The sequence below is a fragment of the Rhineura floridana genome, chromosome 2, assembly GCF_030035675.1.
Source record: "Rhineura floridana isolate rRhiFlo1 chromosome 2, rRhiFlo1.hap2, whole genome shotgun sequence".
NCBI lineage: Eukaryota > Metazoa > Chordata > Lepidosauria > Squamata > Rhineuridae > Rhineura > Rhineura floridana.
In genome coordinates this window covers 197,267,380-197,290,986 of record NC_084481.1, presented here as the reverse complement: position 1 = coordinate 197,290,986, position 23,607 = coordinate 197,267,380, and the positions used below count along the sequence as shown (strand labels likewise).

At 40.7% G+C, this 23,607-nt stretch overlaps 1 protein-coding gene across 7 annotated transcripts in view; it reads left to right on the top strand.

Moving 5' to 3' along the window:
- The window catches only part of CEP128 (centrosomal protein 128), a 300,038-nt gene that overhangs the window by 235,243 nt on the left and 41,188 nt on the right, over nt 1–23,607 (top strand). For 5 of the 7 annotated variants that reach the window (XM_061611884.1, XM_061611883.1, XM_061611887.1 and 2 more), the window contains one exon: nt 9,687–9,710. In XM_061611884.1, coding sequence (XP_061467868.1) covers nt 9,687–9,710 — 24 coding nt within the window. Of the gene's footprint in view, nt 1–9,686; nt 9,711–10,192; nt 11,268–12,603; nt 13,259–23,607 lie in introns of those variants that run through there. The other 2 variants (XM_061611885.1, XM_061611886.1) reach the window with 2 other exon arrangements.

Here is a 23,607-nt window from a genome sequence, read left to right as displayed (position 1 = left end):
AATTGTAGCTGAAACAGGATTTCTGGGAAACAAGAAAGAGGCATTGATGTCCTCAGGAGCCCCCCCCCCAAAAAAAACCTACGAGGCAAAATGCTCTGTAACCAGGAAATGTTTAGTATAGGTAGAATCTGCCTTATAATGAATCGGATGATTGGTCTATCTGGTTCAGTATTGTCTACACGGACAGGCATTGACTCTTTAGGATTGAAGGCAGGATTTTTTCTCTCTCTAAGCTCTACTTGGAGATGCCGGGTATTGAAACTAGGACTTTCTGCATGCGAATCCTTTGCTCTGCTACTGAACTATGACCCTTCCATGCTATTGTAAAGGGGCAAGGGAAATAGAATGCTCTGCTTGGGACTCTTACAGCTTATCGTACCCTAGAAGAGAGCATTACTGGCTTACTGAATCTCTGGAGGACTCCTATTAGAGGGTGACATTTTGTTGCTGGTCCCATTTGTACTTTTAGTGAACTGTTCTATAGAACTATGTATGTTAACACCATTTCCTTACCAACCACATTTATTGGAGTGAACTGCATGCCAAAGCTTTAAAATAGATGTGGTTCAAATACTTTGACACGATGCTATGAGCCCACTGGAGATTAAACAAATTCGTGTTAATGAATAGCACACAACATTGTTAGCAACTGACATTCTAGCCTTCCTAATCTGCTAATTGGTTCTATTTTTCACTTGATAAAAACAGTCATTCTTATTAGGTTTCATTATGCAGTAATTGAAAATCCTAGGTCTATGCCTTCAATTCACTGGCATGCTTGCATGAAAGATACAGTATTAAAAAACACACTCGTTTCTTACTGCCTTTGTCTTTCCTCCAGTCCAGGAAATGTAGCACGTCTCTTCCTTTAGGTGTGGGACAAAGTGAAGGATAGTCTCTAGGTCTTTGAAATACAGTTTCAACTAGGGCCTATTTCCACAATTTATTTGTTTGGTAATGAATTTATATCCTGGCTTTCCATCAAAATATTCAAGATGGCAAAGAATAAAAATTAGGAGTGGGCACTATACGGGGAAACACAACTGACTAAAACATTATTAAAAAGTTAAACATTAATCTTAAAACAGCTCAAAATACCATCACCATTTAAAACATAAGGTGACAGATTGTATTTTAAATGGCAGCACCCAAAAGTGTACATGGAAAGAACTGGGTAAGTACTGTATTTTGAAACATTGCAGCTAGGCCGTATTGTGTCTTGAAAAAAGTAGGCCTTGACTGCACTCCAAAAAGTAAGCAGTGATGCCTCCAGAAAGGTGTTGCAGAATCTTGGGTGCCATATCAGAAAAGGCCCTGTTCCTACTCACTGCACTTCTGACAGCAGAGGGACCTGTAGTAGGGCCCACCAAGTTGAATGCCACCCAAAAGCTATCTATGGCAGACTTAGCAGGGACTCAGTAAACATCCTGCTACTGCTTCCTTTCTGGAACTGCAGGTGTAAGGGATTTTTAGTCATGAGGTAATGGTTGGTGGGCCGTATTCAGCTTGATGGTTGACAAGTTGTATTACATTGAAGTGTCTTCCATGTAGGCATTTTTGTGAATTCCATGTGTGAACACCTGTCATTGCTACATGTATGGAGATGAGGAAACCACAATTGGCTGGGCTTCGTAGCAGATGTATACTGTAATTAGAATTGTTGCTTCCTAGCTACAGACTTGTGCAATCATCCCACATGATGATCTATTTGTGGGATTCATTCAAATTCCTATGCAGACATTCCTTTCATAAAATAATTTTGTCAGTTGCAAAGCAGCCCAGTTTCTTGCCATTGTGCATACCAAATGGTGATGCAGCCTTTCTGTTCCTGGTTGTGAGGCTTGATGTGATACTGTAATGAGAATTCTGCTCTGGAGTGTCAAGGAAGAGTTTACCGTCCGTTTAAAAGCTGACTGCTCTCTAATAGTCAGGGGTGAACAACTGATACTTTCTCAGTGGGAGCTAATAGGAGATATTTGCTAAATGGAAAAAAAACGCAGTTTGCAGTTTGAATGTGGGCAGAAAGAGTTTTGTGATTTTTAGTAGCAGTTGGTTAGATATGAACCATACTTGGAATACAGTTGGTTTTGGGTAATCTGATGCAGGATTAGCAGGTGTTGCATGCTTTAGGAGTTTACTTGCCCTCAGCTATGATCTCTCTTTCTCTGATCCTATGAAAACCCTGTTGCATTGCCCACGAACTTCTCTATTTCTCTGAGTAGTAATGAGTATGTAACAATATCTGTCTCAACTGTTTTCTACTTTCTCCAGTAATGGGGCAAATGATAGATATATGCAGGTTTTTCCATATGAGAACCATCTCTTGAGCTTTTCCACCTCTGTTGGTGAGACCGACTAATCAGTGCAGGTAAAACACCAGGAAGGTCTTTCTTTTATCCACAAAAGGGGAAAACTCTGTCTCATGTGATGAATATTGATATATAGATTCTCATCACAACCAAATCATATCTCTCAAAAAGAAAACATAGATGTGATTCATTGCAAATTCCTTATCTTTATAAGGGGCTACTGGGCTTTAACCTAAATTCAGCTGGGGCATGAGAAAGTGAAAAACTAGCATTCATGTCATATCACCTATCATCAAATTATACTAGTGTGTGCTACCTGATAGAGGAGAAAGCACCCCAAGCTTTTGAAAGATGCCCAGCCAGTTTTCTAATGCACATAGATCCTATTATTTGTGAGATTCATTGTACTGTACTTGTACAAAGGAGCCTTGCCTTTCCCTATATTATGTATACTGTCAGGTTCAAGTTTATTGCTCAACCAGTTAGTCATTACAATCAAACATGACAAAGCTTAATAGGGAGTTCCAAGTATAATTAAAATCAAATAATATTACAATACTATTGACAAGTAACATTGGCAAGCATATGTGTATTAAAGCCATATGAGGTTACATTTAGATTCACTGCAATCTTTCCAGCCAATAATATCAAAGAAGGTAAATTTGCCATACATACCTGCTACACCAAATTTCGCAACTAAACTTAGAGGAAATGTGCTATTTAGTGGGAAGGTCACAGGTAATTGCTAGGTTTCCACATTTGTATGACCTTAGGAAATAACCAGGTTTTTGTCTGGGAATATCATGGAAGGCAATGTGGAAGATCTTTGATTTTATTCCTACGAGAAATACACAATTATAGTTTATTTGGCTGTATCTGCCCCTCAGTGTTCAGAGGTTGTAGTTGTGGTAAAGAAAAAATATCTTCCTGCTTCTAACTTTGCTCAGTCCTCACAGTTGCACGGCTGATCATTTGAAGTGAGATGAGCTTTGCGCATACCATGGACTGCGAAAAAGACAAATAATTGGGTGTTAGCACAAATTAAACTAGAACTGTCACTAGAAGCTAAAATGGTGAAACTGAGGTTATCATACTTTGGACACATCATGAGAAAATATGATTCGCTAGACAAGACAATAATGTTGGGAAAAACAGAAGGGAGTAGAAAAAGAGGAAGACCAAACAAGAGATGGATTGATTCCATAAAGGAAGCCACAGACCTGAACTTACAAGATCTGAACAGGGTGGTTCATGACAGATGCTCTTGGAGGTCACTGATTCATAGGGTCACCATAAGTTGTAGTCGACTTGAAGGCACATAACAACAACAACCCCTTAGATTTACCTTTAGTCCCCTTTGTCGTTTAATGTATGTATGTGTCTCTGGTCCTTTATGTGTTGAATTGTACATAAGGCAATACATCCTTATCAATGTGTCTACTAGGCCCATGCGTAGAATCCACTTTGGATAGTGATTCACCTCAGTTTGAAGATTCAGACTGACAATATGCTTTGGTTTGGATTTGAGGCAGATCCTTGCTTTGGTTCATTTTCTGAAGATTCTGATGACTTTCCAATAACTTGTTCCAAGGTGATTTATAAACATATCCTTAAAAACAACTAAAATAATTTTAAAAACCAGACAAGAACTAATTACAGGACAAGAACAAACATGAACATCTAAAGGCAGACCATTTAATCTAGCTGGATGAAACATAACATGCATATATAAATAGAGAGAGAGATGATAAAACAATGGGGCCCAAGGTCCATGAAATATGAGGCAGCAATAAATCTACAGAGATGGGTAGAGCACCCCAACTCATGAGAAGCCGGAGGAGGAGGAGCTGGTAGAAAGGTTGGTGGCATCAAATTGCCACTCGGGAGCCACTGAGCCCATGTACAGAGGTGCACATGGGGACTGGAAAATGAAAGCCTGCTCTCATGAATACCCCAATGAGGGAGTAAGCATAACTTTTGCCTGGGTTGGGACCTGCAGGAGTGCTCCAAATGGGAGCTATATGTTGTGTAAATCTCCCCTCCTCAGTCCCCCTCCAACATGCCCCTTTTTTGGGCCTTATGCCGGATTCCGCTGGGCTGGGCTTCTCCAGCAGACCCCTGGCTGAGTGGGCAGGGCTCCAGTTCCACTGAGGCTCAGCCCGGGGTGCATTACACCCAACACCCCTCAGTCTGGCATAAATCTAAGTTGGATTGCACCCCAAATGTATAAAAGTTAAGAACAAATTCCAGATGGGTAGTAATGTTAAATTATTTCAACAGCAGCAATACAATTTTGTGGTATGTTGAAGACTAACATTTAATGCAATGAGTCTGCAATCCCATACCCACTTATGCAGGAGTAATCCCTGTTGAACTTAATGGAACTTCTAAGTAGACATGTATAGGACTGCATTGTGAATCCATTAGTCTTTAAGTTACCTCAAAACTCTCCCTGAAGATAGAAGTTTTACAGAAGGTCCCACAGACAGAAACAAAGGGCTCCTCCAGAGAGAAACCTAATGTTTCCCTCCATAATTTTGTTTCCATTTACTTGAAACCTTCCTATCCCAAAGGAAATGCTTGGTTAACCTCTATATATTAAGTCAGCTAATTAGTGCATAATCAGGAAAGTAACATGTTGAGTTTCATCCCTCTGTCCTAAATGCAAAGGCCTGAAATAATTCTAAAAAAGGCATGTGACTCAGTGGCTGAATTACTATAGCATGTTGAGTTGCATATAAACAGATACCAACCCACTTGACACGGTTCATGGTTGCCTACTCTGTAGGAAGAACATTTATGATCAAAAAGAAGTGTGTAAATCTGCCACCTGTTCTCTTCATAATATGAAGCATGGCTAACTTCAACACTTCCTGCCAAAGCATCCTGTGAAAGGAAGATGAACCCACAGTAGACTCAAGGCTGCTAATATTAGATATAGAGGTTTTTCTTTTAAAATTTAGTTTATCAAGGAACTGGGGGCATAGATTCTAAGATTCTAAGAAAACTGATACAAATTAAGGAGAAGTGATTATTATCATCACTGTCATCATATTAATATGTCCCTTTCTAGCTTTTCTGTTTGTGAATGTCTTCATATTTTGTGAAACTTGTAGCCTTTTCTATAACATCCCGTGGTAAAGTTTATAGGATGTATATATTATACAGCCATGAGAGTGGCTGTATGCTATAGCCAGCGTGGATTTTTCACATTCCGCCGTGTTAAATTGAAAATACCCCCCAAGCCATTCTGATGCTTCCCATAAGCTCATTTCAAAACAAAACCTTACAAATCTTATAGTCCTGAACTCAGAAACGCTTGCTTAACAACACTGTCAATTTTCATGGCGATACATAAAACAGTCAGAGAGAATCAAGAGTTCAAAGTCTAAAAAGAGAGGGGAAAAACCCAGAGCCCTTTTGGACATTTTCTCTCAGAGTTCTCATAATCTGTTGAAATTCATTAAAAATCAGCCATGTTCACAGAGTACCTGTAATCCTAATACTGACCTTGCCCCATACTCTGGCCTTCATCTTCTGCAGTTTAAAATTTAAAAAAGTGCCTGGCTGATTTTTAATTAATTTAAGAACTTTTGGCTGGCAGCCTATGATAACGCTGGGCATGCTCAGTAAGAACCAACCGTCAGTGTTCTAAAAGCCTCACAGCTGCTGGGCTTGCCAGGTCTGTGAGGGGAACAGGGCGTCTCCTAGCAACTCTCAGCACTCTTCACTAACTACACTTCCCAGGATTCTTTGAGAGAAGCCATGACTGTCCAAAGTGAAATAAAGGCCTGGTGTGGATGTGGCCAGGGATAGCTTTGGTTTAAATTTGGGTGGGAGGCTACATGTGCCTGCTGTAGAATAAAAAGGTGGCCCAAATAATAGAAAGAAGACATGTGCTTGGTGCTTGGACAGGTTCGTGCAACCACTTCTGTGCTGGATCCTTGCCCTTCTTGGCTAATAAAAGCTAGCAGGGATGGAACAGCCAGCTGGGCCAGGGAGGTGATTAATGACTCTCTGCGAGAGGGGGTGGTCCTTGACTGCCTGAAAGAGGCGGTAGTGAGACCACTCCTGAAGAAACCCTCCCTGGACCCAGAAAATCTTAATAAATATAGGCCGGTAGCAAATGTTCCATTCCTGGGCAAGGTCCTGGAACGAGTGGTTGCGGGCCAGCTCCAGACACTCTTGGATGAGACCGATTATCTGGATCCATTTGAGTCAGGTTTCAGGCCTACGTCCCTATCTGGACAGGGATAACCTGGCTTCAGTTGTCCATGCTCTGGTAACCTCTAAATTAGATTACTGCAATGCACTCTACGTGGGGCTGCCTTTGAAGACAGTTCGGAAACTGCAGCTTGTGCAAAATGCAGCGGCCAGATTGGTAACAGGGACCAGATGGTCCGAACATATAAAACCAATTCTGGCCCACTTGCATGGGCTGCCTGTATGTTTCCGAGCTCGATTCAAGGTGCTGGTTTTGACCTATAAAGCCTTACACAATACCTTGGGACCACAATACCTGATGGAACGCCTCTCCCGATACGAACTCACCCGTACACTACGTTCAAGATCAAAGGCCCTCCTCCGGGTACCTGCTCCAAGGGAAGCTCGGAGGATGGCAACAAGGGACAGGGCCTTCTCAGTGCTGGCCCCCAAATTATGGAATGATGCTCCTGATGAGGTGCGCCTGACGCCAACATTGTTATCTTTTTGGCACCAGGTCAAGACTTTCCTCTTCTCCCAGCCATTGTAGCATGTGTTTTATATTGTTTTAATTTTTTTAATGGTGTTTTAAATTGTTTTTTAAAAGATGTATTTTTAAATTGTATATGTTTTTAGTTACTGTAAACTGCCCAGAGAGCTTCGGCTATGGGGTGGTATACAAGTATAATAAATAAATAAATGTGCTGCGCTGATCTTGTTTTAGCAGGGATAAAGCAACATTATTAAGACAGTTGATATAGTTCAGACGGTCACTTTAAATATGTATGATTTACTTTGCAATTTTGGTGAAGTTTCCTATAGGAAACCATTTTCTTTTGTTTCTATTTCTGTCAATATGTGAAGTACAGCAACACTGCAAAATTTACACTAAAAAAATTCCAAACGTAATTGTGGAATAATGGCACTGACTTCTGCAGAATAGTCTCCAGTGGACCTCAGGAGTGTCTCAATTTGCACAAGATATAACAGTGGGAGGCGAAATATATTCTAGCAAAATTCTAGGTGTGCTCTATGTTTTTAATTGACTGTGCCCACCTTGCCTTAAATAAAGTGGTTTAAACATAGCAGGCTGAAAACATGCATCCTCTTTTTTCCAACAGCTAGAGTCATTCCTGAAGTAGCAACATATTGGAATCAGTCTGATTTTACATCAAACTGCAGTTTCAGATTCAACTGTTAATGCACCCAAAATTGAAATAGAACATAACCTCCAATTTGAAACACAAAAGACTGTCTTCACCATCATATGACACTGACCAATAAAAAGGCTTTGAAATTAATAAAAATAAATTTGACACAGATTTCTAGGATGAATAATGAGGGAAATAAAATTTTCTAGTTTAGATTCTCTGTAGAAACATTACTAACACAGGAAAGAAGCAAAGTAAGAAGAACACCAACAAACATACAAAAATATAATTATCTTTGGAGATGGCAGGTGTTGCCACCACTCACCATATGCTCAGAGGCACATCTTACCAAATTCTTCCAAGCTACACAGCAAGTGGATTAGACTGTGAAAGACCAACCCAAATGGTGTTTGCATTTTGACCAATTTGTAGGGCAGTGCAATATCTCAGAGAGGAGTTCAAGTCTCCTGCTCCCCTGGTGCATTCACTATAGCTGCCCAATTTCCCTGCTTTTTAAAGTTTGATAGAAATATCTGTGGGCTATAGCTACGTTCTTAAACCACAAGGCTTTTTGCCTATTAGTGAATATTATTTGTAAATCTCAGCAATTCCATCTCATCTTCAACTTGAAGTTAAGACCTGTTCATCTCAGAGCAATTGACCAGACAGGCCCTTCTTTCTGTACAAATGTATAAGCTGCTTTGTATGTTGCCTTTTGAAGACCCCACAAGTGGAGTTATCTTGGGACATATACCTTGATGAAGTTCAGGGCACTTGGACCCATTGGCATATGCCCTGCCAGAGATTCTTTTTTGTCTTTGGTCACATGATGACTCTTGCAATCACAACATACAAATAACCTCACAGGACTTCCATAAGTGAGAATGATCTGGGAAAGAGTGTTCCCAGTTTCTCCTCCTGTTTTTTATGGTATTTTCCCCCAATTTCCAGAATGGAATGACCTGTTAGGCCTCTAAATGAATGTGCTATAGTAGGAGGTGATTGTGTAAAGGTATAATAAGGATGAATGACAGAAGGAAAATACATCGGAAATGTCATCCTTTCTTCACAAAAGGAAGTGAGTGAATTAAATGGAATAAAAAACCCTAAAAGTAATGGAAGAAGTGTTCAGATACACAGGGCATGAGGTCACCAGTTTAGATTTGTGTGTTAAGGGAAAAGAAGAGATGATCTTTGGGTGAAGGGTGGGTAATTGATGATGATCATATACCTGATCTCAGGTGAACCCAGCAGAGGAAAGATGCATTCTGATTGCTTGGAAAAAGGGCAAACTGTTGAGATTCTAAGGACTAGGAAATAAAGACAGAAGCAGGAAAAGTACACTACAAAAGAGGGAAAAACAGCAGCTCTTTAGGATCCCAGGGATTCCGATTGCCTGATGTTCAATCACAGCTCTGACTTCACCTATTGGCTAAAAACACTGACAGGCAGGAGCAGCCAGGTTTCTCATTTCACAGAAATCATTTAGAAGGGTACTTGCATATTTTGCTCTTTAACTTTCTTTCTATGAGTTCTAGAGACTTTTTTTTTTTAAATGAAAACTCAGATTCTGGGTAACCTGCTGGGGGTGCCACTGAAGGCCTTTGCAGGTGCCATAGCACCCATGGGTGACAGGTTGGTGACCCCTGGCTTAAACTAACCACAGTTTTTCCTTGCTGGACATAATAACAAGCTGTGGGATCAAAAATCATTGTAATGAAAAAAAGTTTTTATCAGAAAGTGTTTGCTTCACAGCTCTGCTGGAGAAGAAGGGAGGGGAAGTGTGGGAGCCTAAGGCATTCCCAAACTTGTTCACGTAGCTGCTATACAGCGCTACACTAAAATATTTTCATTAACAGCAAAAACCACAATACTGTGTTTCCTATACCATATAAAGGGTAATCCTGTAGGGCTATCTCTTATAGTAAGACCAATAGTATTTTACAGGTGTGTGTTTATGTGTACATCAAATTTCTTGAGGTTCTTCCTTTATTCTTTCTTATAATGTTTTCCTTGTTTGCAGGAGCGAATAACGGCACTGGAAACAGTAAGTGGCTTTCCCCCCATTCTCTTTATTACAAATGTATCACAATCCTCACACAGGATTTTATGCAGATTCTTTCTTCATCTTTTTTTAAGAAAATAGGTCTGGGATATTTAGAAGTTTTTTTCCAAACTATAAATCATCATCTAAGAGGTTCGTGTTTGCCAATTGGCTGTGATAAACCAAATAATATGTAAAAAGGCACAGTACATCCACATGAGGTCACTTAATATGGAAATGTGTTGGTAAGATCAACCGTATTTTAAAGGTCAACTGGAAGTATAAATTAGACAACACTTAATTTGTTTGTACTTGAAAATGACAAGTGTGTCTAAGTTGTAGTTTTACCAGCAATTAAATAACATTGCCACAGGGAAGCTGAAGTCATTGAGTGAATTACAATTTTAGGGATAGGAAAATCAAAATAAATAAAATATTTGGATCAGTGAAATTTTACACTAGCAACACACATTTTTCTCTTCCAGACAGTGGAGTTCTTGCCGACACAACTTTGTCAATAAATGTACTGTTACCTGCTGTGCAATTCTGTCCACGGGACAAATTCTGGTATTGTTCCAGTAATATTGTAGACTGTTACTGACAGCAAACAAAATGAATAGGAACATGTATGTGGATGCATTGGTATGTATTGGTCTACTTAAATTACAGTTATTTAGGGGACTTCTAAACCATCCTTTATCAAAATAGGTCCCAGAGTTGTTTACAACATTAAATAAAAAATCAGTAAAACACTATTAAAATGAAAAAAATCTGCAACAAACCAAACCAATCACAATTTCAAGAAACTCTCACAAACAGAGTAAGACAACAGCAGTTCATAAAAACCGTAGGATATTGGACAATCCAGTTAATTTCTACCAAAAGCCTGGGACAACAGATGTGTCTTAACTCAGAAGCAGAAGCCCAATAACGTAGTGGCCTCCAGGGGAGAACATTCCATAGTCGAGGTAACATTACAGAGAAGGCCCCATTCCATGCCATCCACAGCAAGCCCCCCCTGCCAGTGGGTCGACAAGGACTTCCCATTTCAGGGCCCAGGGTAGCTGATATGGAGAGAAGTATTCCATCAAGTATTTGGGTCACAACCCATTTAGAGCTTTAAATGTCAACACTAACATCTTATATTGGGCCTGGTAACATACAGGCAGCCAGTGCAGATCACATAAATATTTTGGGAATATTCTGTGAGTTTGATTGTCATTTACACAGATTTCTGAATCCTGCAGGCATCACTTTTTAATACTCTTTTAACACATTCCTTCCTCTAGGGAACTGACATCTATGCAATCAAACTCTGCTAGGTGAAAGATTATGACTAGTTTCCTTATTTTCCAGCAAAAAATATATAGCTTTTTTTTTATAAATATTGTGTTCCTTGTATATGAAATGTTTTCTTAAAATTCAGATTTGCCTACGTAGGGGGCAAAGCTGCTACTGAGCTTTGCAGAAGGCCATTCATATCTTGTGCCTCACACAGTATTTTAAGAAACCAACCCCTGAAGAGATATTTAAACATATTAGTTCTAAAAAAAAACCCCTTAATAGACATGTTCCTAATATTTAGATTTGTCCCTCATTTACTGTAGTTAATGTTAAATCTGCAGGATGAAATATAGAATATTCAAATACAAATATATTTGTTTATTCTATGATAAGAGACTTTTTCATGGATTTGGTAAGGAATCTACTGAGCTTTATCTGGTGAACAGTATCAAGTTCTGCTTAAGACTTCTTGATCAGCTATAAGTTAATATACAGCCTTTTGACAAATCATGCCACTTCTTTGTGTGTGTTTCTTTCATGTAAACAATGTGAATAATTTATCCCACTTTTTGAACTCGTTACTTTTTTTAATTCTCTTTGTCATTCTCTAATAAACATTGTTATACTGTATAATAGTAAATCACCAGTGAAGATTTATGGTTCTTAGGGAAAATTATGAATGACAACAAAATCCTTACCAATTCTCATTCTGCATCCTTGTTACATGACTAATTGTTCCATCTCTGGCATGTGATACAATAGCCTTTCTAAGGCCTTGCCTGAGCTACAGAAAAGCCAGATGAGTCATATCTAACACAGGATCAAATTCAGTTATCCAGTCACATTTTCTTGACTGTAACAGTAGTAGATTAGGTTAGTCTGCTTTGCTAAAACAGATCTTCCATACTAATGGTCTAGTGAGCACGTATTGATAATCTGTTGTGGGCTGACAGCTCAAGCTAGCGTTACTATTGCTTCCACTCCTTCAGACATTTTTGTTGAACAATATGCTCTACCATGTAAGCATTTACTGAATTTACCCCAGGTAGATTGTGTGATCATGGATGTGGGTAAACCATTCATTACACCTGGAAAAGAAGGCATGCTTTTAATATTATTAAAATGTGTTAAAGACATCTGGAGTCTAGACTGAAAGTTCAGTTATATTGGCATGCATTTTTCTTGTATTTCAATACCAAAAAATGTTTGTTTTAAAATTCCTGGTGGTTTAGCTCCAATAAAAGAGCTATTTTCTACAGGTAGTGTTTATTTTGTTTACTTTACATCACTAAAGGCTGATGCAGACAACATTTTTGCGTAATAGACTGAAGGATGAGTCAATTGATGTACCAAATTCTACTGTCAGGGATATTGGTTATGTTACTGGAATCTCTCCACCACCACCCCACCTCAGTTTTTTGATCCAGTGAAATTTTATTTTTATCTTTTGCAGGTAATTTCTAGTCTTGGTCTCTTTGCTCAACTTTTCTAATGACTTTTTGTTTCCTCTTATAACGGTTTTTGATTCTGCTCTTACATTTTGCAGTGGGCTCTCCATTCCCATGTTGAAGTCCGCTTTCTAAAGCAACCTCAATTTCTTGTCTTTCTCCAGACTGCCTTCTTCCCTAATATCAATGGACAAAGCTCCCTTTCTGGAACTTGCTTTGGCACACTTACTCCAGTCGCCATGACTGAGTGCAAGAAGTATCTTTAATTTGTATCCAGCTGGATAGGGAAACTGAGTTTGAGCTGTGCACATGGGTCTGCTCCAAGATCTAACAGCTAGGCCTTTGGCATTTTTTTTAAAAAAGTGTTAAAATTCCACCAGTCATCTGTATGGCAGGGGAAGCAGGGGACTCAATACAGCCATTCCTTGCCAGTTTGGCAGAATTTCAGCTATTTTGAGAAGACTCTGCATGCAAGCCCAAGATGATATTTGCTTTTTCTATTGGACCAGAGCCTATTATTTCCTCCCCTTTGTTTCTCTTCTTTCTCCTTCTCTCCCCGCCTTGGAATGGGGATTTTCTGTTATCTTGCACGTTATGAATGGTAAAGATAAAGTTAATTAATTGATCAGTGTCACTAAACTTTACAAGTCACTTTGGCCAGACAAGTAAATTGACCCAAAATGATGCTGGTAGAGATTATGGCCGTTTAAGTTTCTCTGGAAGCTGATCCGAGTACATTCAATAAGTGGAAGCCCTTGCTAATAGTAATTTCTAGTTTCAAGAAAATAAGAAGAAAAATACATGCATGTCTATCATATGTGACAGGAAGTTTAAAAATGTATATGTTTGTAATGTATATTCCAGTAGTTAATAAAGACATGTATAACAGATTTTGAATCACAAAACATGTCTTTCTAGCAATGGCTGTTTACAATACATGTTCCAGTAACTAATGAACACATTCCATTTCACTCCTAAGTCTCATGTTGGATATTCTCTATTGCATCTGCATATTATTCGAGGCAAGTTCCTTCATTTCTTCAATATTAACATAACATGATCTGCACACATAATAAGATGTGATGAGACCTAGCTTGAATCCCATAATTTCTTTTTCATGCCTTGATTCAAATTTTGTAACTTTCTTACCAATTCTTTACTTTCATTCATAAATTTTCTTTTCTAAAAAAAAGTATTATACTTTGTAAAAGATCCTTACATTATAGCTTTAGTGTTTCACAAAGTGCATTATTAATTTGTTATATTCTTCAATATTGCATTTTGGAATAAATTATTTATTGTCAACTATTGGACCTCCAATTATAGCCTGTCTTTATAAAATAGTCAAACTGGGATGAGAATGTTATTTTACATAACCATTAGTATTCCTGGAAATACAAAAATCACCATGAGGTTTAGTGCATAGAGTTGTGGACCAAATCCCTGTACAGCATAAAGCTCACTGGGTGACCATTGGGCAGCATAATGTACCATGCTGTGTTACCTTTAAGCTCAAATATTTCTTTTTAATTAGGATTAGATTAATTAGGGATTGGTTGATTAATTAATTAGGGATACTAATTAATTTGTTCTTTGCAAATTCCATTATAAACTGACCTAATCTGCACTTCTCACACCCAGCTGGACAGCCATCTGTCGGGTATGCTTTAATTTGGATTCCTGCGTTGAGCAGGGGGTTGGACTTGATGACCTTATAGACCCCTTACGACTCTATGATTCTATAATGTGTAGATCAGAACACAGTTACCCTCTGGATTTTACACTTCTCTCTGAATTTTGCAATGCCATTCTTGGCTCAAAAAAATTCCAAAATATGAATAAAAGCATATATTTTATGATAAATGCATTTAGAAATGCATATTTTTAAGAGTATGTATTTTATGAGAATACAGTCAAAACTACATTTAAATTTGGATGTTCATGTGAATGTTAAAGGAATTGCCAATTAATGCAGAAGGGAGAGGAACAGACTTATGAATGAGTGCATGAAAATTGACACGACTCAAAAATATAATGATCTGTTTATCCCTGCTGTTAATTAGATGTACCTTACTCTCAATGTTTATTAAAGTTGAAGATGTATGAGTTTTGACAACTGTATAATGAAGATCCTTTTTACTAAATGGCCTTTTCCCAATAATAACATATCTGGACTGTTTCTTTTAAACCATTGTGCAGTCTTCTGTTAACTGGATAATGCACTTAACACTGAAAATGATTGCCTTTTATTTTATCCATAATGATATTTAGTAGGGTTTGCACCAGTCACAAGATTTGATTTGGCACTTTGGAAAAGAACTCGCCTTTGTATGAAGTGTTTCGGAGGCTGTGTGATTCATCTCAAGATCCAAGTCTGAGCCTGTTTCAGGAAATATGAGGCTTAGTCTCTCCCTATTTACAATTGGATAATCAAAAAATGGCTATAACTTCTCCCCCTCCCCTTTTTATGAAAGTGGATGAAATGTGCAGGCAAAGTAGCATAGTAGAACTCCCAGAGTGGACAATACTTGCCAAATTACAGGCAAATAAGTCCAAGATTTGTTTGTTTGTTTGTTTGTTGTCTTTGGCTCCTTTTAAAGTTTAATTTTATTTAAAATGGAAAAGTCTAAAAAAAATCTTTTGGCAGAATTGGATGGAATTTTCAGGCATCCTTCTATGGGAATGAATCTTGCCAAATGTCAGAAGAATAGATGCAGTAGTTTTCACTTATGAAGGACAGACTTCATAGTTCACAGTGGGCAATTGATCTAAACATCCCAGACATGAGAGATGTGCCCCTAGGTAAGAAGCCTGCCAAATTACAAATGGGGTGGTGGTGGTTGTGCTAAGTATTTTTGAAGTTGATTCTGGGGAGAAAGGAATTCACTTCCTCCCTGTGGCTTTGTTTATAGCCACTGATTCAATGGCAAGGTGTTTTGATTTGAGAAGTAGACTGGTGTGGGTATTGGAAATTTTGTCTCATGAATTTTGTCTCATGAACCCATACTTTCCTCACCCTAATCTTCCATAGTCTAAGCTGCTTCTATTTCTTGGGGGAGGAGGAAGCCTGAGAGAGAGGGAGACCCCTCTTTGCCCTTTCTGTTTATTGGCCTTCCTGCCTGACTTCTCTGACTCTTCCCTGACCAACAGGGACTGGTACTGACTGAGTAAGTGCCTGATGAGGCTGCTCGTGGTGTAGTGCCCTGAAACCTTCCCCCTGCTCAGCTTCTTCCTGCAATCCAGGCACATGTCATAGCTGAGATTTGCTTTCAACTCAAAGTGCTCTCAAATGATGTTCTTCCCTTTGCTCCCACCACTACTAGTGCTGTCAGCCTTAGAGCTGAATGACTAATTAAGTTTTAAACTGATAAACTTGCATCTTTGTTTAACAGGGTAATCAACTCTACTTTGCTGGATCAAACAGATTCCATGACATGACTATGTCTGTGGAAGGCAAAGTCTGGAACCGCCCAGTGAATCACTAGAAGCTAAAATGATGAAACTGAGGTTATCATACTTTGGACACATAATGACAAGTCATGATTCACTAGAAAAGACAACAATTCTGGGAAAAACAAGGGAGTAGAAAAAGAGGAAGACCAAACAAGAGATGGATTGATTCCATAAAGGAAGCCACAGACCTGAATTTACAAGATCTGAACAGGGTGGTTTATAACAAATGCTATTAAAGGTCGCTGATTCATAGGGTTGCCATAAGTTGTAATAGACTTGAAGGCATATAACAAAACAAAGTCCTTCTCATTGAAGTTAATGAACCTAAGTTAGTCGCATTTATTAACTTTAGTGGGTCTACTCTAAGAAGGAGTAGCATTAAATACTACCCAATGTTATACACCATTTCTGTTCTTCCATGATTTAAAGCTGAAGAATTGTGATCCTCTAAATATTGAGTAACCCTATCATCCTTGTGCCCTCCTGGAAGGGAACTATTTCCCCTGTGCATGGAAAAGATGATATCAGATGGGAAGTTAGCTCCACCTAGCGGTTAAAGGCAGAAGAGCAATGTTGAATTTTGCAGGGACTTCCTGCTCTGCGTAGCTCCCAACTCAGTTCTCTTCTGCCTTCACACATGAACAGTGGATCTCTGTCTCTATTCTGTGGTTGAGGCCTGTACACTTTGTGTTTGTGTTTTCTTCTTTCCCAGCTGGTCTGTTTTTCCTCTTCTACTCGTATCCTGGTTTCTTACCTTCTTCCTGCTTGTTTAAAAAAAAAGAAAGGTTGGTTGTTTCCCCGCTCCCGGAGTTACTACCCGTGGCTCAAAGCCATCCAAGAGAGGGGTGCACCACCACCCCCTCAGACCCCCACTGCGGCATGAAGCTGTTCAGGACAGGAGTGTGCGAGTCCCCTCCACCAGAATCAGCTCGCTAATACCGCTCACTAGTTAACGCTCCCCCGCCTGCCTAGCTACTTTCGGTGACTGGGAACTTAACAGCAGCATTCTAAGGGCCTCAACACCCCATCTCCGCACTGACAGCAACAGTGCTTGTAGCGTAACACCCAAGAGAATCAATCTCCCTTCCTCAACCATCAGCGTTTGCTACCCCACCTGTGGAGGGCTGCTACGAGATGCACCAGTCCCCCTCCCACACCAGCAACACCAGTGTGGAGGCATAACCACTATCACAGCTTCCAGCCCCCGTAAGCCCTGCGGTGTGGTTGCCCCATGGGGAAAGCAACTTGCAAGTCGGAAAAGTTGGTGAAGAGGCCCAAACTGCTCCTGCCTCTGCCCAAATTGAGTGCAGCACCACCACCATTAACCAGGCAGGCCTTAAGACCTTTATTTGTGATGGATGTTCAGGCTGAGGGAGCCATAGCCTGCCCCTCTACCAGCAGGCTGGAGGTGGCTGAGGCATGTAGTTTGGCGGGCAGGGTATCTTCAGAGGGCATGGCACCTAAGGCCAACAAGCAGGCCAGCCAGATCATGCAAGGGCCTGATAACCCAAAAGGAGACGAGGGGAGGGACTCTCACAGCACCTCTTACAGGACTCAAAGGGACCAAGATTCATTATCTGAGGAAGAAGGCATTCAAACTCATCCTGATTTTGATTCTGTTTTCTCTGCCACATCATCTCCTGAGGATTTCATAGGTTTTGCCAAGACTTCTGCATCTCACCAAGCCTTCCAGGAGACTGGGGAGGGGGGGAGATCCCAACTCCCCTCTTCTTCTCCCCATGTACACCAATTGCAAGGGGGGATGCACCAACCCTGTTGTTCGCATGCTCAGCCTGTTCAGTTAGAACTGTCTGCGCACATGCTGCAACAATTAAAGAATCAACTCAGGCATTAACTCTTAATGGATCTAGCCAGGGATTTCTCTGCCCCTTCAACTTCAATACAGCCCCCCTAGGACACATCTGGGACACAAACAGTGCAAGGATTATCCATAGCCCACTCGTCAAACCCGCAGCCTACTCCGACCCACACTTCACCTGATCCTTACGCCGCCACCCAAGGTAGACATTATTAACCTGCAGAGGAGATACCTGTTGACCCAGACAATGAAGACTGGAGTGGGGAATCAGAATCTGAAGAGGTTTCAACCAACAGGATTTTTCAAGAGGCTCATTTCCTCCCCCTCCTGTGCAAGGCAATGGAGGCCCTCAGTTTATACTCCCCAGAAGACCCTCTGGCTCCTTCAGTGTCTAGGGTCTCAGCGGTGTGCCCAGACCTGAAACCTAAGTCAAGGGTGTTCAAACTTCCTTCAGTTCTGCCTACAGTGATCAAATCTGACTTTGATGTCCCATTGCAGTTCAAGAAGTCAGTGCCAACTGCTAACAAATATTATACACTGGAACAACATATCATGGACCAGCTGAAGGTTCCACTGGTATACACTCCCATAGTTAATTTACTAAATCCATCCTTGAACCCTAAGGACTCAGATGCTTACCTCAAGGACACAAGAGAATGTAAATTGGACCAGGGCCTCAAAAAGATACATGAGGCTAGTGCACTTTTCATCTGAGCAGCAGCAGCCTCTTCGGTCTTCACAAGAGCTTCTCTTCTATGGCTAGAAGACCTTCTGGACGGTCTGCAACAGGACCCAGACAGAACCCGCAAGTCCCTGTTAAAAATTTCTTGGGTGGTGACCTTTATGGCAGACGCCTCCATGGATGCCATGCAATTTTTGGCAAGGTCATTAGCATGGGTGTCTTCACTCATAAGACCCTGTGGTTGTGCCACTGAGAAGCAGATACCACAGCTCACTCTAATCTCGCTTCAGAACCCTGCATGGGAGGTAAGTTATTTGGCAATGATGCCCTAGTGGGTGTCTTGGAATCTCTGGAAAAGAAAAAGTCTATGCCTTCCACTAGGAAGAGAGATGACAGAAGGCTCTTTTGAAGAGCCTTTCACTTTGAAGAGCGTTTCCACAGTCGCAGTCCTTTTGGAGCTCTAGGACATTGGGAAGGACATCCCCCCTCCTGCAAGATTTGTTCCATCTCCCCTCTCGGTGTCTCAAGACAAAAAAGTAAGGACCCTTCAAGCAATTTCCCATCCTCTTCAAATCGCAGTAATAGAACCTGTCCCAACAGGGGAGAGATTTTTGGGAAATTATTCAATATTTTTTACTGTTGCGAAAAAAGATGGTTCATTCAGGGCAGTACTCGATCTGAAGAACCTGAATGAATACATACAATACCGCAGGTTTCGCATGGACACCTTACTTTCAATCAAAGAGGCGCTGAGAAAGGGAGACTTCCTCACCTCAATTGACTTGAAGGAGGCCTAGCTCCACATCCCTATTTTTCCTCCTCACAGAGGTTCGCGGTAGGGAACGACCATTTTCAGTACAGGGCCATGCCCTTCGGCTTGTTGTCTGCTCCCAGAGTATTCACAAAGATTGTGGTTGCTTTGGTGGCACACCTCACGACGCAAGGAGTCAGTGTATTTCCCTACCTAGACAACTTCCTGATTTGGTCCCCATTGCTAAACAAGGCCTGGGAAGATCTGCATATCACCTTGGCCTGCCTGAAGAATCATGGCTTCCTAATCAACCAAACCAAGAGCCAGTTACTCCTCTCCTGTCGCATTGTGCATCTGGGGGCCACTGTAGACTCACAACAGGGAATAATGCAGCTGGCACAGGACAGAGTCAAAGAGATACATGCTGCAGTGTAACATCTTCTGGCTTCACCATCAGCAGACCTGATGGAGCTGGCTTCTGTCCTGAGGTTGATGGTAGCATCATACCAAACGACTCCATGGTCGCATCATCACTCTCATCCCCTACAGTGGGCGTTACTCCCTTTCCAGAGTGAGATAGCAACCCAGCAACACCAGAGAGTAGTACTGTCACCAGCAGTCCGTCAGTCCTTCATGTGGTGGACCTGCTAAAGGGGGTGCTGTTCTAGAATCCCCCACGTATGTTGATCATGTCAGATGCCAGTCTATCGGGCTGGGGAGCCATTTGCAATGGCCAGATGGTGCAAGGAGCATGGATGCTGCAGGAACCCACGCTTCCAATCTATTTCCTTGAACTTCGGGCAACTCACCTGGCACTGAAGCATTTCACACAGTCCAGATGGTTGGGGGCTGTGCTTGTCAGGACAGACAACGTGTCCACCAAGTCTCATTTGAACCATCAAGGGGGCATGCACTCTCCCCTTCTCCAGAAGGAAGCTTCCTTCATATTTCAATGGGTGGAAGAAAATCTGGATTCAGTCCTGGCAGAATACCTCAGAGAGGAGGACAACAATCAAGCAGACTGGTTGAGTCGAGAGAAAGTACATCAGGGGGAATAGAAGCTACATCTGATGGCCTTTCAGGAGATACTGACACGCTTCGGCAGAGTCAAGGTGGACCTCTTTGCCACCCGTCTCAGCCTCCAAGTAAGAAGGTTCTTCGCCAGGTATGCAACACCAGAGACAGAGGGAACAGATGCTCTAACATCTCAATGGTCTCCAGGTCAGTTGTATGCCTTTCCACCACTTCTGATCATTCCCAAAGTAATCCAGAAAATGCGAGCTGAAAGGGCAACAGTTCTGCGGGTGACTCCTTGATAGCCGAGGAGACCTTGATTTCCAGAACTCCTTGACCTGTCGGTCAATCCTCCATGGCAAATCCCCCTCAGGGAAGATCTGTTGTCACAGGGACAGTTTCTCCATCCAGATCCCGGATGGTTGGCACTTCATGTCTGGATATTGAGCAACAACTTCTCTTGAAGAGAGGCATTCTGGTTCAAGTGGTGGAGACAATGATGGTCTCCAGATGACCTTCTACCATTAGTATAAATGAGGCTCCATGGAAGATCTTCTTGTCTTGGGCACAGAAAAAAGGTATAACTCCAAACAAAACAAGTATTAAAGAGATTTTCTCAATCCTATAAGACTGCTTTGCACTGAGTCTTAGACCAAACACACGGAGATGCCAGGCTTCGACATTGTCGTCAATTCTATCTAAGTCACCTGAAAAACCGCTGGGATCTCACCTGTTTCTGAAGCGTTTCCTTTGAGGGGCAACTATATCTGTGCCACCTACAGTCCATTGTTTTCCGACTTGGGATCTGCACAAAGTGTTAGTTGCTCTACAAAAGCCTCCTTTTGAACCCTTAAGTCAAGTCTCTCTCTGCCTGCTATCCTTTAAGGTCCTCTTCCTCATGGCCATTACTTTGGCCCGTAGAGTGTCTGAGTTGAATGCTGTCTCTGTGGATAAGAATTTCTGTGTTTTTCATAAGGATAAGGTAGTACTCTGCACTGTCCCTTCTTTTCGTCCTAAGGTACTGTCTACCTTTCTCTGTCAACAAGAGCTAGAGCTCCCTTCCTTCTGCCCAAATCCTATTCATCCCACAGAAAAGGTGTGGCACTCACTTGATGTGAGAAGGGCCATAAAAGTATATATTTCCAAAACTAAACCCATTCGCAAGACAGCTTATTTGTGTCATTTCACCCAGCTTCATTAGGGAACAAAGTTTCCACCTCTACACTGGCTAGGTGGATCAAAGCATGCATCACCTTGACATATGCTTCACTGCGGCTCACACGACCAGCCAAGATAGTGGCTCACTCCACTAGGCAGCCACATCGGCAGCATACTCACGCAATGCCTCCCTGGTAGAGATCTGTAGAGTGGCCGCATGGGCAACCCCCAATATGTTTATTAGGCACTATAAGATTAACACATACGAGTCAGCAGAAGCAGCCTTTGGGAGGAGAGTGCTACAGCATATCATCTCCGACCAATAGTAAGTTTCAGCCCAGCAATATTCCCACCCTACATGGGTCAGCTTTGGTATGTCCCACCTGATATCATCTTTTGGCATGCACAGGAGAAGAGACTTTAGGTCTTACCGTGAAAACAGTCTTCTCTGTACATATCAAAAGATGATATCAGGGCCACTCCCTAGGAGGGCTGGGCTGCAGTCACTACTATATTATAGGCCTCTAGCAGAGAGTGTATGAGTGCTGTTGTCTTTGATCTTATTTTTGTCCTTCCTGTCACTGCTCTCCTCGGTGGTGGGCTTGTCATCAAGAACTGAGCTGGGAGAGCAGGAAGTCCCTGCAAAATTCAACAGTGCTCTTCTGCCTTCAACTGCTAAGTGGAGTTACCTACCCACCTGATATCATCTTTTGACATGCACAGAGAAGACCGTTTTCACGGTAAGACCAAAAGTCTCTTTTAACATTGTATTTCTTCGATCATAGCAAATTCCCTCAGACCAATTTTGGGGAAGAGTTGTAGCTCAGAGGTAGAACATTTGCCTTGCGTGCAGAAGGTCCCAAGTATAATCCCCAGCATCTCCAGATAGGAGGCCCCCTATTTGAAGTCCTGGAGAGATGCTACCAGTTATTATAGACCTAGATGGACCAGTGAGTGATTCAATATAAGGCAGCTTTCTATTTTTTTCCAGTTTTTTGCTCTTTTATTTTTAATATATTTTTGCAAATACTTAACATCTAAATTCTGATGCTCTGCTTTCTTTTGTTTAGTTTATCTAAACCTTTTTACTTGGTACCTTTCGTTACTTATTTTCCAGTTTTATCTTTTTTATCTTTTTTGATTATTGGGCTAATTTTATATTCTTACATTTTAAAGTCCTAATTTGTTATCTTACTCTTATAACCTTTCCCCTCTAACCTCTTAATTTGTTCCTTCTTGAAATAATTATCATGTCTTTCCATACACTAATAATTTTTTTCAATTCTGGAGTTTAAAATAAATATTTATAAAATAAACACATTCCCTAAGTAGAGTTGATTACGCTGTTAAACAAAAATGCAAGTTCATAAATTTATAATTTAAGTAGTAATTCTAATTTAGATTATATTCCTGTACCCACTCACCTGGACGTATATCCACTGACCTCAATGGGACATTTCTGAATAGACATATACGAGTGTACTGTCAATTATCTACACATACCATTATTATACTAGCTAAATTATTTCATTAAATCAATATGCGTAGTGTATTTGTCTTTCAGACATTTATCGTCTTTTTGATCAAAATAATGAGGATGGCAAACTGTAACTTCAAAATGGAAACAATATGCAACAAACTAAAAAATTTTTGTAAACAAGTTAATTCCCCCTCCCCTTTAAAACAACCCCAAAATGCATGTTGTAGTAAAACAGGAACAGGTCATATTTAAAACAGCAGCAGTCATGTGTTATTATCCTCAGATGTAGTGCCCCCAAAATGTCCACTGAAAAGGTGCATTCTAACTGCCCACCAAAAAAAAGAGCAAACATGGAGCCAGACAAGCTCCTTTAGAACATTCCTTTAGACAATTCCAAAGTCTGAGTGCCTCAACAAAAAGAAGACCTTGTCAGTCTGTTAACCCAATAAATTTCTTTTTATGATAAGCTTAACTCAATGAGTCATTTATTCATTTATACTTTTTCACCTATGAGCAAAAAAGTACAAGTTTAATTGCAATAAAATTTGATTTGATAGCCACCCCATGTTTTTCATCTTCTGATTCATTTCTCAGTTTCTAATATTTTAAGCCATAATATATCTTGATGAATCAGTTAATCAAATAAAATCCCAAGTAAAATATTTGTTTACAGCACAAACGTATGCATGTCTAATCAGAAGTAAGATCTAATGGGACTTACTCCCAGGTAAGTGGATGTAAGGCTGCTGTCTAAATGTGCCTATCAACAGGCTCTCAGATTGTTATTTAATTAACAATTGATTACTTCTTT